Here is a 17,929-nt window from a genome sequence, read left to right as displayed (position 1 = left end):
TAATCACCCTTCCATCTTCTTTTATCTTTTATTTTATTTTTTATATAAATTTCTCTTTTACATTTATTCTAACTTTTTATTTAACCCTATTTTCCAATATTCTACACCCAATCACTTATCACTATCACTATGAGTCACTTAAATATAACATAAAAGATTTTTGAAACCCTAAATTTAGCCTTCACAGCTACTCCTTACTTGTTCATTCTGATTTATACTGATTTGAGGGTAATTTTTATTTACAAATACACCTCCTCAGTCCTCACTGTCACTGATGATTATTATTCAAACTCCTACTTATTCCCCCGAAATTCACCATTGAATATTTAACTTTATTCTCTTGGAATCGCAAGTATATTATTGACATCCCCTTCCTCGGTTTATGTTGAGCAAATCCTTTAACTATATATATATATATATATATATATATATTTTTTTTTTTTACTTTGTGTTTACTGTTTCTATTAACTTTATTTCTTTGCGTAATTGAAGTTATATTAACATTGTTTCACCCTGAACAAAACATTGTTGTTTTGACTAGCATCTTGCTCTTCTTAATTCTTCTTCACCGCAGTGAAAAACATAGAGATTTTGACGGAACTTGGGGAGGACACACTGATGGATCGATGAAGACAAATGGTAATCTAAGGAAGAAGATCTTCTGCAGTTTTTTTAAATTTGGATAAGATCTTAACCCTTCCTTCAATTTAATAATTTTAACATATAAATGGATAATGATGATAGTTATTCAACTAGACATTGTCCAATTATTTATAGCTGGAGATGATCCGTGTCCGGTAACCCATACAAAATGGTGGAAGAAATTTAGGTGCCAGAGATCCAAGATTATTTTCACTGTCCTCTGTAACAAATGTTTAATGGGTTAGTCGTGCTACTATATAGCTAGTTTTAATTTCTACTATTTTAACCTTTGTTTGCTTCGGTATCTTTGTTATGGAGAAATTATTGTATACTTCGAAATTATGTTATTTTTTAAAATTAAAAAATACAATTATATGTTAATTATATACCGAACAATAAATAATTTCTCCTACGTAATCAGCATCTTGTTTAAGTTTGGTTTTGGTGTCTATGTTATTAGCTTTTTGGTATTGTACAATAAGCAAGAAAAGGCATGCCATATATTGGGTTCTATAAATTGGGGTCGGGATTGTTATGTTAATTTCTATTTATTATTTTCATTTTCATCGTTTCTTTGAATTTTATAAAAGATGATCATAATTAGTATAAAAGAAAAAGCTTTATATATATATATATACCTTGTTCAAGCCTAACCATTTTATGAAGCAATTGACCTAAATGGTAATAATTTATGTTTTTTAATCAAATTATTTATAGTTTAAGTTCTAATCATTATAAATATGAAATAAACAATATTAAAAAATATTTATCTTGTATAATTTCATAATTTTTTTGTGAAAATTATTTATTATTCTTTATGGTAAATATCTCATATCAATATCATATTTATGAAACTAATACAAGTTTGGTAGTTTATATAAACTTTGATAATTTTAACCTCATCAATTATTTTGATTTTAACTAGCTAAGATGATTCACTTAGCCAAAAGAGTAATTTACAAATCACCTCGACTGATACTTTAGAGATAAAAAAAATAAAATACATATAAAACTTATGAATATTGAACAGAGAGATTAACTTAATCGTAGAAATCTTTTTTACATGTACTCAACATTTTTCATTGAGAAAGAGATCTGAAGAAGACGGGGATCTGAAGGAGTTGAAGAAATTCAGGATATTCACATAAAAATCTTATCATATCTGAGTAAAAACACTTAACTAAAAAAAATGTAAGAATTTTCCCGGATCTACGTTTGGGATTCAAGAAACTTGGAGTTTAATGATGTTGAGAAGCAGCAATTATGACCTCGTAAGATGAATTTGGATCGATACAATTTTATAAGTTGGGGAGTACACAGCGAGAAGTGCCATGGTTCAATTATAGAATGCAAACTGAATGAAGTGAAAATGTGCGTGAGAATATTTCGGTCTGATAGTTCACTTCACAGCAAGAATGAACTGGGCGAGGAGAAGAAAATTAAAAAGAAAAAGAAGTTTACAGGATAAAGAGGTGGTGACAAATTGAAAACGCGCTTAGTACAATTATTAAACAAAATTAAAGTCACTTTTTTTAAATAATATTTTTAATTAAAATTTTATTTTATTTTTCTTAAAATATATATAAAATATTTTTAAAAAAATCATCTATATATAAAATAATGATGTATAAATACACACACATGTGTATATATGTATATATATATATATATATATATATATAAATACTTTATTAATACCTACTTTTTTCCCTCATGGAATATTATGCATTTTATTTATATTTTCCTTCCTTGCTTAGGTGTCATTTAGACGTTGGATGTTAATAAAATTATATTGAGAAATTCTACGGTACCCATAATATTTAGGAGGGTACCGGTACAGTTGTAATTATAATTTTATTTTATATTTTATATTTTTAATAATTTCACTTAAAATTTTTAAATTTTTATATTTTAATTTTAATAATTTTTTAAATATATTTTTGTCTTTTGTCTTAAATTTTGAATTTCTATATTGTAATTTTAATAATTTTTATTTTTATTATTTATTAATTTTTTATTTTTAATATTGTATAACATTATTGAAATCTTATAATTTTAATTTTTATAATTTTTTCTTACTTTTCATTTTATAAATATAATATAGATTATTTATTTTATAATTAAATTATTTTTTTTTAATTTTTATAAATTTACAAAAAAAAATGTATTGAAATCCCTCGATCTTTGAGGGTACCATAGCAACTCCCAATTATATTTCGTATATATTTGACACTTTTCAACTTTTTTTTACCTTCTATCAATCAATCTTGTACGGTAGGGGCCGGTACCATCGCGATCCGGAGAGATTTCATACGCTTTCTAACACTATTGAAGAAATAATGAATCATAACAGAGATCAGTTCATTGAGACGGATTGAACGACTTTCAAAATATTGAGATTTATTTTAAAAATTATGAATCATAACAGCGATCAGTTTATTGTCATTGTGATGAACATTTAAATTTATAACTTGCACTAACTAGCTAGGGTTGGAATATTCTTTTCTTTACGGTCGTCCCATGTGAATGCAATTCCATTTTTTATTATAAAAATTGAGCATTTACATAAACCCCATGTTATGTTCTGTTCTTAAATAAGGTAGTTCAATTTACGTATGGATCGAAATTGTGGGGTTTTGGTTTTGGTATGGTAGGGTGAATAATTTGGTATATATTGGCAGTGTTATAAATGGTATGAGTCTTGGCATCTGTTGTGTTCCAGTTAGAGTAAGAAAGAGATCTGCATTTGTAATCTCAAAAGCTAGAAATAGGGGCAGGGCAGCATGGGTGATTTTGGGATGTCCAACGTGGTTGTGGTAGGAACCAATAAATAGATAGATCTACGTATTGTAGTTAGAGTTAAGTAGCTTTGCACCTAAAATAGGAAAGAAAAAAAGATTTAAATAGGGTATGGTCCCCTCCTTCATATCTGGGGAACAAAAGGGTTCTCAAATAAGATATCCTGTGTTTCTAATTGTTGCTACATTTGCTTTGAGGGTGGGAAAATTGTTAGTGCCTCATCGCATCCAAGCAAAAACTTTCTCCTTCTCTCTAGAACAAGAACAATTGCAATTTGCAACTCTGTCTCTGATAAGTGGTGAGCGCGTGCAGTTGAGAGAAAGAATTGGGTAAAATGTGGAGCAGGAGGACCACGTGCCCCCAAGAAAGTCATGAAAATGACTAATCTGAATTTAAAAAATGAAATTCATTGCACCGTGGATTATAAGAGGTTGGTTTAGTTTAGATACAGTAATCACAATGACACCATGTACATTATTCGTCAGTGGGATAAGTGGGACAGGGCAAAATCCTTGGCGGGACCCACTCCGCTATCAAATTTAACATCCACCATCATCGGATACGACACGTGTACACCCTATTCCTTCTCATATATTATACATTATTTACATTTTAAATTAATGTTATTTTATTTCTTATTCTTACAAACCTCTTTACAACATTTTAATTATTATATTGTTTATTTGTTTTCATACGTTTTTTTCTCTCATTTTTCTTTATTGCAAAATCTGCTGCAAAAAATATAATATTACGATAATCTTATTCTTAAAATGTTCCTGCTTATAAAAATACATAGTAAAAATACTTTCTTATACATAAGATAAGATTGGGAGAAATATACAGTGGCTGTTAGTTTTTATCATAAACAATTGAAATTAAAACACAGTTGTGTGACTGTGAATCTAAAAAATACAAAATATATATAGTTTGAAATATTAACCATTCATGTATAATTGTATGAATAAAATATATATAAAATTGTACTTTGTCCTTGTAGAGATAGAAATTGTGTCTTTTATCTATCTAACCAAATTTTGTATTAAAGATTTACAACAACCTACCTAATAAATTCAGATAAATTGCTTGTTTTAAATATAAAAAGTTAAATAAGTTATAAATTTCACGTTTTAAATATAAAAAGTTAAATAAGTTTATATATAGGTTCAATGGGGGTAATTCACCCCCCACAAAGTTTTACATTTTAATCATATATACTTAAAAATATATTTCTTTCCAAAAAAAAATATATTGCCCCAAAAAATAATATTTTTTAAATAAGTACAAAAAAATTATAAAAGGTAAGAAAAAATAATACTAATTTTATTACCTTTAACCTTATAAAAATATAATGACCACAATAAAATAATTCATTAAAATCTAATGTGTACCATTTCAACTTTTGATTACTAAGTCGACCTTAGTAATTCTATTTTGCTTCTTTAATATTAAATAAGTTATAAAAAATTACAAATAAAAAATTTATTACAATCTCATATTAAAAGGGAAAAGAAAAAGAGAATTGTCACTTTAGTCACTAAACATTCCTAATTTATAATTTTTTTTCTTCATATTTTAGATTCTTTTGTCATGAAAATATATATTTTGTAAAAAAATTATTATATTTTTTTATATATAAATATTATAAACTATTTTTTGCTCCCATTAAAAAAAAATTATGGATTCGTCACTATATATATATAAGTTAAATTACACATTTAGATTTTTCAAATATTTAATCACAATTTTAATTTTTGCGTATTTATTTAAAAAAATTTAGTTTTAGATGACTCTACTTAACAAATGTAGAAAATGATAAAAGTTAAAACTCATCGCCCTCACTTTTTTACTTATTAATTTAAATTACTAAGTTATTCGACTTGTTTGAGATATTAAATAAATATTATATTATATTATATAATATTTTGTATGAATTAATTGTATTCTTAAAATACTTATATTTAATGTTAAATAAAAAATTAAATTTTTTATAATAATGATTAATAAAAAATTATATAATTTATTATTTAATATTTGTTATATAATAAATATAAAAACTCAATCACTTTTGTCTTTCATTCTATTTTTAACTTCATCTCATATTTTTAACACATAAAAATATTTGTAATTTATTTTGTTTTTAATTTATAATATTAATATTGTATGACAAATGTAATGACCCGACTGATCCCTACACACAGCACACCACACCGCACAGAAAAGAACAAGTATATATATATAACGTCTAGAATATATATATATATACAAGGTTCAAATCTGGCTAAGGTGTCAGAGTGTACAATAACAGCAGTAAACACACAATGCGTCGTCATGCATATCAGCTAGAATTGGTCGCTTGTAATCGGTATAGCTCGACCTGGCCCCTATACCGTGGTCGCTTTGTACACGTGTGCCTCGCCTTGCCCACACACGGGACCACTAAGAACTTAGAGGATAACAACATAGTTACTACTCCAAGGGTCAGCTTTCCAGGGAGGGTTTTCAACAAATTGAGCTCTAAGAGCACCACAGCCGCTGCATCCACACAATGGGAGGAAATTTTGAAAACAACTCCTCTAGTCTTAGTGATCAATAGCCCACCTTATGGCCTACAATAGCTCAGCCTTACGGCCTACAACAGCTTAGCCAATCAGCAATAACAGCATACAACACAGCTAACAACTTACAGCACAACAATATACATCAACTACAGCTCAACATCATAATTAAGCATTATCAACTAGTCAACACAACAATATTTAACACCTACAACTCAGCTCAGCATATAACAACATCTATCAGCAATTTCAGCAAAATCCAACACATATCAGCCTATAAGTACACATCACATTCGCACCCGACGCACTCATGGTCGCGCCTGGCGTGGCACAACCAGAGAGCACCAGGGACCAGCGCGCCCGGCGCAATACCTATTGTGCCGCGTGATAGGAGGTAGAGACCTCAAAAGGTCTCACAAGCCCGGCGTGCTCATCCCGCGCTCGGCGCAAGAAAGCAGAGACCTCCCCAGGGTCTCACGCCCGGCGCAATATAAATTGTGCCCGGCGCCACCTCTAGCAGAGACTCCCAAGGAGTCTCCACACCCGGCGAGACAAGGTCACGCCTGGTGCCACACCAGAAACCCAAAAACCTTTGTTACTTACTGATATCGCGCCCAGCGCGGTCCAACCACGCCCGACGTGGGCCATCCAGAGGCTCACACTCTCAAGCTCGCCCGACGCATTCACCATTGCGCCCGGCGGGCTTGCCCAATGGAGCCCTCTGGTGGTCACGCGCCCGGCGCCAAGAACTGCGCCCGACATGATACCTAGCAACAACTCACCAAGTTCAAATTTTTTTCCAAAACCTGCACCAAATCAGCTTTCCAAACACATGCAATTGGCCCAAAACATCACATTTTCATCAACCAACCCAAAAATCCCAGCTTTACCCACATGCAACCACAATCAAGAAAAACCCCAAGATTTTCATCAAACCCCGGAAACTCGAAAAATCTCATATCCTTCAATCTCAGCTCAAAATCATCAAACATCAAACAACTAAGGAGTTCTTAGAACTCATTTTCAGCCAAACTCAGCAAAACCTAGCTTCCCTTACCTCAGTGAAGAATTCTGAGCTCTTGGAAGAAGAAACGGAGAAGAAGATGAGGAAGAAGAAGCTTTGAGAAAAGAAATCTCCACACGGCTCAGCTAGCTCCGCCTAAACGTGACCACCACCTTCAATCCAAAGAATGAGAGTGAATCAGCAAAGTGAGAATTTGGAGAGGGAAAAAGAGAGTGAATGAGAGAGCTTGAGTGAGTGAGAGCTAAGAGTTGAGAGTTAAGGGGGAAGAAGAGAGAAGCCACGGGTCTCACAACAAATATATGGAATAATAAATTATATAATTTATTTACTAAAGTTTTTTAATTCTATTTTATTGTATAAATTTATTACTTATCATTTTAATTAGATTGAACATTATATAAAGCTTTTAACCGTAGTTTTTTTTCTTCTTTTTTATGAATTATGACTCGATGGTTTAAGAATATGTTTGGAAATCCTGTTGTTGGTGGAATGCAAAAATGTTTGCCTACAAAAATATTATATTGTTGGGTAACGTACCGTTTTGCCTAGTGAAATTTCTAACACTAACCACTGCCACATAACTACTGAGTGAAGCATTAATTCACTCAGCCAAACCCATTGTATTGTGCTTTCCAAGCAAATTACTTCTTCTTTCGTGTTTTTAATTTATTTTTCTCTATACTTTTCCTCTTTTCTTTAATTTATCTCTTCCTAGCTCGTATCACTCTAATCTGCCCTGAAACAGAATTTTTTTTTGTTTGTCCTTAGAGTATCCACTGCTGATAGCAGTGACTAATCTTCTCGCTACGTTGGAGGCACCTCAAAAGGTAGGATAGCTGACCCTAAGATTTAACGCGATTGCACAAGGCAGGATTCGAACCTCTGATCTTACTTAAGCGTAAATCAACCCCTATCACTGAACCACACGCTTAATTTTCTCCGAAACGGAATTTACATACATCATCCTATTCTCAATGTTTTTAAGAAGTTATTATATAACACATGACCCCAATAAAAAAAAGTTGGAAAATAGAGACATGAAAAAATTAGAAATATTAACGCATGCAGTTGTTGAGTAGAATGAAAAGTGGAAGAAAAAGAGTAGTTAAAACTTAATGTGAAGCGGTAGGTCTCTGACATCTTTATGATCATGTATTCATGATGCATGTGCAGCTGAATGGGTTAACACACGTGAGTGGGAAATAGACAATGATTTCTCATTCAAAGAGCCAAAGCCAAGTCTCGGCATGTTGGCCAATTAAGCTCTTTTAGACCCCTACTGATGAAGAAAGCGAAGTGACCAAGGAGGAGAGTTGGCACTACCAGCCACAAACACAAACACCTGAGCCAGGTTATGGTCATCGGAGGACAGAGGTAAATCATATCAAGTGTGTAGTGAAATATGAAAATGAAAGAAACTTGACGAACAAAAACAACAAAACTAGTTCAGATATTTATCCTACTCTCTACAAACAAATTAACATCAATACATGCGGCTTGCATTAGCTACATATTTTAAAAACTCTAACGTGTATATAGTTAGCAGCGTCAACATGATGATAGCAATAACAATGAAAAGGGAAATGTCAGATTCCTTATCTCGGTAGCAGCATGCAAGACTGGCGAGCCACGATCACACAATTAATTAATATTGTTATGCTCACCTATTATGTTGAAACTATATATTGGAGTTTTCATGTTTTTGATACGTGTTATTGTTGAAATATGTTGTTTGTGTTTAGAATTGCGTTTTCACATCATGTTATTGTGAAAACTACTTTTTTTTTTATTTTTTTTTATTGAGTGCGTGTTTGCATGAGCTAGCATTAGAATTTGGAAATTTTGATTTTGGTTAAAATTGATTGTGAAGTGACGCGATTTACGTTTTGATGTTTTTATTAAAAAAGATAAGTTATCAGTAAAATTAATTATAAAATTTTTTATCAAATGCAAAACTATTCAAAGTTACTTCAACTCAATTTTAGACTCGTAATCATTTTTTTTACATGAAATTAAACATATGAAAATATATAGAATAACGTGATTATGGAAAATCGATGAGAAATAAAAAAAACTTACTAATTCAATGTGGATCTAAATACTCACTAAAGGTGAAGGAATGTATCATAAATAATTTTTTTTCCTTATATCATTTGTAAGAAATTAAAACTTGATTCACTATTAAATTGATCAAGTAACATGTGTATGGCTTAATCAAATAGTTTGAAATTTTATTACAAAATAACTGACAATAAATATATATATATATATATATATATATATATGTGTTTTTAAGACTTTTTCTTATGACACTTTTATAAAGTTTTAGAAAATCATACATTACAAAATAATTTAAAAAAATGCAAAAACATTTAAAAAAGGAATTTGTTATATAACACCCTATTAATTAATAATACATCTTTCATATATTTTTTTAATTCATTCTTTAAATACTCTTTCTTGAAAAATATTTCTCACAAGGGAAAAATAATATAGTTCCAAAAAAGTATTTTTCAAGAGTACTTTTGGGAATTCGATTATCTTGTGTTTTATATATTTCCTAGGCATGACAATCTAACCCGCTCCTGCGAGTACTCGCCCGAACCTACCCCGATTTGAATGAGAAAAACTCATGTTTATCGGGTTTGGGTTCGGGTTTTCCCCAATTGATAAAATTGGGGGCGGGAGCGAGGATGGGATGTTAATACCCGCCCCCGCCCTGTTTAATAATATAATTAAAAAATTATTTATATATATATAAACCAAAATTAGAAATATTTATATGTAAAAATTTGTATTATTTTACTTTTCTTTTATTTTTTAATTTTTTTTCATATTTATTTAAAATAAAAAAAGAAAAAAAAGAAGAAAAAAAAAGGTAAGAGCGGGGGCGGGGAAACCCGAACTCCACCGGGGACGGGAACGGGTACCCAGATTTTACCCCAGCGGGTATCGGGGGCGGAGGCGGTTTAAATTTGTGGGGGCGGGGGCGAGGAACGTAAAACCAGCCCCCGCCCCGCCCCGTTGCCATGCTTAATCCTTCCAAGCAAACTTACGCTAAAGATGGGTAGACAATTCGTAATATTACTATAAATTCTTGTAGAGATTAGTACTTGATTTTAGTTTTACATGAGATCGTGTCTTATCCTAATTTAAACTTTTCTTCTCAAAGAAAGACAAATGAGTTATAGAAGTTTGTTCACAAAATAATTGAAAATTTATGCTAACATAGATAATATTTTATTCTTAATTTTTCAAAATTATTTTAAATTAGATATATATTTTTTAATTTTGGGTGTTACTACGATACCCTCGTAAATTTAAGGTATTTTGATACAATTCATTTTATCATTGAGTTATATGTTTGATGTTTCACATTTATATGGTTTTTCTCTTTACATTTCAACCATTTTCTTGTGTAATATTAGTTATTCAATATAAGTGTAGAAATACAATTTTAAAACCTATGAATTGTGGAATGAAAAAAATGTTTGTAATAATAGTTTGATCCAACAAAAGGTGAAAGATCTAATTTCTATTTTGTTTGTTCACCAATTTCAAATGTACTCAATGTTTCTAACCAACTACTTAACATAAGTGCAAAACTATAACAAAAAATTAAATAAAAAACTAATTATTAATTTAAAAACCAATAGTTTCATAACCCATCAAATTTATGTAGGCATGATAGAATTTCGTAGTAACTCTCATAAATTTGATGGGTTATGAAACTATTGGTTTTTAAATTAATAATTAGTTTTTTATTTAATTTTTTGTTATAGTTTTGCACTTATGTTAAGTAGTTGGTTAGAAACATTGATTACATTTGAAATTGGTGAACAAACAAAATAGAAATTAGATCTTTCACCTTTTGTTGGATCAAACTATTATTACAAACATTTTTTTCATTCCACAATTCATAGGTTTTAAAATTGTATTTCTACACTTATATTGAATAACTAATATTACACAAGAAAATGGTTGAAATGTAAAGAGAAAAACCATATAAATGTGAAACATCAAACATATAACTCAATGATAAAATGAATTGTATCAAAATACCTTAAATTTACGAGGGTATCGTAGTAACACCCAAAATGAGAGTTACTATGATACTCTTCTAAATTAAAATGTTTTGGTACGATCAATTTTTAAAACAAAATAAAATGATTTAAAGTGTATTTTTTTTTATTTTCACTTTTTTCTCTCTATACTAAGTGATGTGTTATTGACACACAAATAGATTAACCTGAAATAAATTTATTTGATGGTGAAGAACATCTCTCAATATAAATTTACATACTCTCTATAGAGTTGTTCTCCACCACCAAGTAGGTTTAGTAAATTTTACATACCTCTCTATATATTGCCCTGATGTTCGGCTTACGGTTAACATAGAGGCTTTGTATCGAGATATTTTGTGCCTATCGAACTCTTCCTATGCGCTTTTGTTGGTGCAGTCTTATTGTGATGTATGTTGCTAACTTGCTATTATTCGGAATATCAATGCTGGCTAGAAATTCACATATTCAACTACAACACTCTATGGAGAGAGACCAATAGGTGTGCTAATTTTTACGCTAAACTGAGTCTGAATTCTAGTTTAGCGTATTTAGAGTTGGACATCCCTTGAATTGCTTGAAACCACTTCTTGCTGATGCCATGGGGTACAGTTTCTCCAATTGCAATATTTTCTTTCTTTAGTTTATTTATCTTCGTTTACTCAAAAAAAAAAAAAAAACCTTCTCCACATAAATGTTTTGATAAAGTAAAAAAGAATTGAGTTGCTGGTTTCTTTTGTGAGAATTTATGAAATTATCCTAGCTTTAATTAACAAGTCTCTTGTATTTTAGTTATGAATTACTAGATCAATTTAAGACTTAAGATGTATTTTTAATCCATCTAGTATAATAAAAATTTATTTTAATCTCTCAAATTTAAAATTATTTTTTACCATATAATTTAAAAAAAAAAACTCAAATGGTGTTGATAAAACTAAACGTCAAACTAATATGACCTATTACTAAATCTATTGCACAAAATCACTTACTAAACCACCTACTAGTGTCTTACTAATAAAAACATCACATTAAATATCACACAACTAATTCAATTTATCCATGTCATAACTCAATCTATTCCTGTCATATGATGTTGTTGGTAGTCCTTAAGGATTAAAACATGTTTTTTCAAAAAAAAAAAAAGGTAGATGATTAAAAAATTATCTTAAATTTGAAAAAACAAAAATAAATTAATCAAAATTTAAGAAATTAAAAATATATTCATGACTAAATTTAATTATGCCAGAGTTACGTTGAAAACATGGTATGAAGCTATAAAAACCCCCCACACACTTTTTCACTATTATTAGATGAATTTGACGTGGAGCCCATTAAGAAAGAGATTAAGATCATATTTCTTAACAGGACCAATATCAAATTCACCTAATAATAATAATAATAATAATAATAAATATTGCCAACGTTGCTCATTATTGTATACCCAATGATGGGTCAGTAACAATGAGCCACAAAGCAAAATATGTTTAAATTAGCCGGGAAACGACCCAAAGTCAAAATAATTCAAAATATGGAACAACATTAAATATGTAATTCCTTGTCTGTTCTAGTTTACATTAAAGAAAATAAAATGAGCAAAGACAAATGAAACACGGAATGCCTTTTTTATTACTAATATGGCAGCAACGTGCCAAATTCAAATTCTTCCACTAGTTGCCCGTTTCATTCTGCAATCCCTTGAGAGCTATCTGCAACATGTAACAAAAGCAAGTTTCATCTTCTAGCATTCAGTAAAAAATATATGCCAATCAAAGGAAAAGAACAGCACATATTGGATCCATTAAACAAGAGGTTAAATGATTCGTAGTCATCATTACCTTAAAGCATGACAAGGCGTATTGCACATCGCTTGCTGATATTTGGTGGTGGAGAACAACTCTCAATCTGGAATAAACAGACACTGTCATTAGCCTCTTGCCTATTAGCACATTGTCCACAAAGTGGAATAGTTATCTTATATGAACAAATTACTTCAATTATAGAAAGAGAGAGTAATTAACAATGGGCAAGCAGGAAGCAACAGAAGATTTTGGAAGACACCAATACCATCTTTAGCAAACGTTACTTTTCCAATCCCCGACTAAGTCCACCAAAACTGTTAAATACGGAAAAATATTTCCTATTCTATATATATATATAAAAGAATCATGTATGTAATACATATCATCATTAATATTGTAAGTTTATCCGTTGAGCCGTTAACTAAAAGAAAATACAAAATATACAGAGTCAAAATTGAAAATGTTGTAAAATACAAGTGAATTTTAAACCAAGGGGAAACGGTCCCCGTACAAAAATTATTCTAAAACTGATGCAAAACAAGATTTCTCCAACATTTGGATAGTTATCAGATGGATAAACATTGCCACATTGACAGATGACATTATGCTGAGAAAAAAAAATAAATAAAGATCCGCATGATGATTCACTTCTTAGGTTTGGACACACAAATAAGAAGATACTAGTCAACAAAAACAGCAATTAAAACATAAATTTTGAAGGATGCATGGTTCATGTTATAATTAGTCCATTAAACCTCAGAAAAAAACTCAGCACTAACTTGACTTCATTGTAAAGTTTGCAATTGTTTCAATTATATATAACAGACTGAATGTTGTTGAGGGAAAACTAGACCTTGATGAGCACTCTTGCATAACATAGACACCACGTTCTTCCAAGTACTTGCATATCTTTTCTGCTCTAGTCCGTGTACCCTCTTCAATGTCGATAAATATCTAGTATCAGGGAAAGAAAAAACTTAGTCATATAAACATTTGTCACTTATGTTGTTTGCACGTGTCATTGTAGGCTCAGAATTGGGACAAAAACCAAGTAATGACAACGTAATCAGAACATAGTTCTCATTCAAAACAGAAATAATCAGAGTAATAATGATGTTTTTCTATCGTAAACTAGTCACAGTACACCAAATTCTAAATACTCACCATATTGGTCTCCACAGAACTGGCATTCACTTTCAGTCCTTTAATTTCATTCAATCCATCTGAAATAAGGAGAAAAAGTTATAGTAGAATAGCAAGTTTAAAAGAAAAAGGTTTGTGAGTTTTTAATAAATTATAATTCCTCAAACAGACTAGGACTCCACATAAAATCATCTAAAACTGTGACATTTACCAGCAAAAAGTCTAGCTTTTCTGTGATCACTTTCCAGCTTTCCAACATTTTCCTGCAAGCCAACAAGTGCAGCAGCACAAAGGATGCCAATCTGTCTCATTCCACCTCCTAAGGTTTTCCGGAGTCGTCTAGCCTGAAAAAAATGGATAAATTGACTTCAACATTAGTCGTTCAAAAAGAATCTACCTGCTATTAATATCACTCTAAAATTGTTGAACTACCTTGGCAATAAAATTCTTGGAACCAACAATAACAGATCCAACTGGAGCACCTATACCTTTAGATAGGCAAACCTAATTCATATTTTCAAAGAAATAAAGTCAGTTCACTTTACTATATATATAGACGTAACAAGTTTGCTTTGAAATAAGTAATAAATTAGTCCTCTGAAAGTTTCTTCAATAACATAGACAAAAGTAAAACTGAAAATGCCAAGAAGATATACAAAAGAAAACGTACAGAAACTGAATCAGCTGCTTGGACAAGCCTATCCAGTGGAACACCAAGTGCCTGAAAACCAAAGGTTTTAGTTATGCATGTTAGCAGGAAGGAGAAACAAAAAACATACAGGAAGCAAGAAACTGAAAGCTAAATATAAGGCATAATATTATGCTCATACCTCACTATGACAATGAGAAAAAGTGATAAACAAGATTACTCGGTGGAAAATAGGCAGTGAAGGGATCAGATCATATTTAACTAACTTTTCTTTCAATTTTATTTGACAGTAAATTCACATTGTCATATCCATAATTATACCCGTAAAGAAATTGTAGCCAAGCACTGAGATAGGATGGCAGAACGGAAAGTCACTACAGGGTTTTCCACAAGACAACTAGCCCATTTTATGTAGTGGGGCATTGGCAACCAACAGATTTCGTATTCACAATGCTCTATGCAGATGCAAGGAGCAAGAAGGTGTTCGATCATTATGAGATTCCAGAAGTAGACATTTTTTAAGTATTGCAGTCAAAGAAGTTTCATTAAGCTGTGTTTAAAAGGAGATCATATTTCCAAGCAGTTCTCTTTTTCTGGTTGACACAGAAAACAAACAGCCAAGATGATCATTTACAGTTGATCTGTCTCAAATTATGGTTGTGATTTTATGCATCTCTGTGGTTAATAAACTTAGAATTTCCGTCAAATATTCACACTAGCAAAATGCTCATGTCGGGCGTTGAACATTTCATTGTTGTTAACAGTGCCAGATCAAGACATATATCTGTATATCATATACTTGTTATTATAAGAGATCATTTGCTGTGAGATAAAATTTACACAAAATGTATGTATTCACTATTTAGTAAATAAAACAAATTATGTGTGCCGCTATAAAGCTTAATTGGTAAGATTTTTAAGAAATCATAAGTAAAAGACACATTTACTTACAACTGATGCATTAAAAATGCGGGCTCCATCAATGTGAAGCTTCAGTCCATGCTTCTTAGCTATCTCTCCAACTCTGTCTGTATATTCAACTGAGAGGCATCTGCCACCAGAGCTGCATTCAGGTAAAATATGAATCATAATGCTTCTATAAATTTGAATCAGTTAAAAGGAAGGGACTTTTAAAACCCAAGGAAAATTAGCAAATTGCCTGGGCCTGAAATCATTTTAGTAGCTGTGTAGTAGTCATTACCAACAACAGTAAACAGAATAATGAAGTCACTGCATTAAGAAAAGACTGCCGGTGTCTCGAAGAACACTGCATGGGGAAATCATGCAGCACTGGAAAAAACATAAAATGTTCTGCAGCAATCACTGAAGGCTTTGTAATAGGTGGCATTTCAACCCAGCAACCAATATATACATTATCAAAAGGTTATATTATATTATATTATGTGAGTGTGTGTATATATATATATATATATATATGCTTGTAAACAAATTAATAGCAAATTTACAATAGACAATTTGGCATGATAAACTAAATTCTTTTTTTTTTTTTACCAAGGAAGCATAAATTATCAAAATCCCATGTGTAAAGTAGAAAATGTAAACTATTGTGTGGTATTAAGATCACTAAGAGAGTGTCTAAAAGGTGCTTTTTAACCCCCCAAAAAACAAATTGCTTACTTTGCATGAGTATTTTCCAAGCAAATAAGCCTGGTGGTTGGATACAGTAGCTCCCCCCTTGGGTCCCTGATAGCAGCCTCAATCAAATCAATGTCCATGGTTCCATCATCATTATTTTTCACTGCTCTTGGATGCACCCCTCCAATAGTTGCAATGCCTCCATTCTCATAAATATAGATATGGCAATTGTCTCCAAGAATAACTTCACTTCCCCTGACATCACAATGGACAAGTACACAAATAAGGTTCCCCATAGTGCCAGATGGAACAAAAAGAGCAGCTTCCTTGCCCATCATCCTTGCCATCTCTGTTTCTAAGAGAAAAGCAGTTGGATCATTGCCTAGAACATCATCATCAACTTCAGCATTTGCCATAGCAATTCGCATTGCTTCAGTTGGCTTTGTCACCGTGTCTGACCGAAGATCCACATTTCTAGCTACCATCCTCTCTTGAACTGAAACTAGCCAAAAAGTAAAATTCATTTGCCATTATCAGTTTCTCGGCGTTTCCATTTGGTACAAATTTAATTTCAAAAGAATCAAACCACCAATTTCAAACAGACTGATGCTTACAGTAGTAATGATTCTCTGCCACCATTGTTGGATTCAAATTCAATAATTGAGAAGCACTCGCAAATTATCAAGGAACGAAAAAACAGAAAGAGGAGAAAGCGGTTTCCTAAGTTACACATGATTAGTATTTTCCATTACAATAGCAGTTTTTCACAAACTCTGAATAAAATATTACAAACAGAAGCACAGGTATACGTATCGGTAGTAATCTCCACAATCCACGTTTAATTATAATAATAAAAAAAAAGGTAAATTACGAAACTCCCAAGAATTTAGGAGCCGAATTGAACAATTCTACTTAGAAAAACCGAGGGAAAAAAGAAATCACAAATCTTTCCCGTAAAATGAGAGGAGCTATGATCTTGAAATAGTCTCCTCTCTCCACATATTCAAGACAAATAACAACAATAAAAAAAAACCAATAAAATAGAGCATAACACAATAGGCTCTCTGGAAGTCAAATTATTGTCCAATTTCCTACTTTCGAAAACTAAATTCTATATAGATCATTTGAAGCAGCAATTAGACAAGATATAATAATAGAAAAACACTAATTACTCTAAGTTAAGTAAGACCACATCAAATACGCAACACTTGCACAGTACACGATGCATGCAAGACAACCCGTGAACCACCGAAATCAAACTGTTTTTAATTTTATTTTTTGATAAATTTGCAGAGTTTGTGGTTGAGAAAGTATAGAAGCCATTTTGCTGGTTTCATTTCAGTGGTTGAGAAAGTAACAACGTGGCGGATTGGTGAAATTTGAAGAGGAGATAGTTTACCAGATGATCCTCCAAGAAGATTGCAAGTAACCCTAGCGGATTAAGCTGTGCCAGACTCAGTTCAACCTCTCTAAGTGCATGCAGGAAACAAACGCTTTATCGTATTTCGAGTTCAGAGCAGTTATATAGAGACCAGTTTTTACATTCAACTTTCTACTTGGTGCTTGTTTGCTTTAGATTTAGAAACGTGATTTTTCATACTCTCTTCACGTTTACAAGTCAATTTACGTAGAAGCTACAATTTTTTGCTTCTCACAAACGT

General features: G+C 31.3%; 1 protein-coding gene across 4 annotated transcripts; it reads right to left on the bottom strand.

The window, feature by feature from the left end:
- Positions 1–12,598: 12,598 nt before the first annotated feature.
- On the bottom strand, positions 12,599–17,823 carry THA1 (threonine aldolase 1). 4 transcript variants are annotated; one of them, XM_020353204.3, is made up of 10 exons: positions 17,668–17,823; positions 16,311–16,770; positions 15,624–15,735; positions 14,694–14,744; positions 14,456–14,527; positions 14,235–14,367; positions 14,045–14,103; positions 13,734–13,834; positions 12,917–12,983; positions 12,599–12,787 (listed from the first exon to the last, which is right to left on the bottom strand). In XM_020353204.3, exons 2-10 carry the CDS (start codon positions 16,751–16,753, stop codon positions 12,749–12,751), a joined length of 1,077 nt encoding a protein of 358 aa, XP_020208793.1. In that variant the 5' UTR covers positions 16,754–16,770; positions 17,668–17,823; the 3' UTR covers positions 12,599–12,748. The 4 variants fall into 4 exon arrangements, with proteins under 4 accessions (XP_020208793.1, XP_020208800.1, XP_082915947.1 ...); XM_020353211.3 differs by having other exon boundaries at positions 16,311–16,764; positions 17,668–17,820; XM_083059821.1 differs by lacking the exon at positions 17,668–17,823 and adding an exon at positions 16,883–17,548 and having other exon boundaries at positions 16,311–16,764.
- Positions 17,824–17,929: the final 106 nt, after the last annotated feature.

Source organism: Cajanus cajan, chromosome 7 (genome assembly GCF_000230855.2).
Source record: "Cajanus cajan strain Asha chromosome 7, NIPB_CcT2T_4, whole genome shotgun sequence".
Classification (NCBI taxonomy): domain Eukaryota; kingdom Viridiplantae; phylum Streptophyta; class Magnoliopsida; order Fabales; family Fabaceae; genus Cajanus; species Cajanus cajan.
This window is presented reverse-complemented; position numbering and strand designations above follow the sequence as displayed.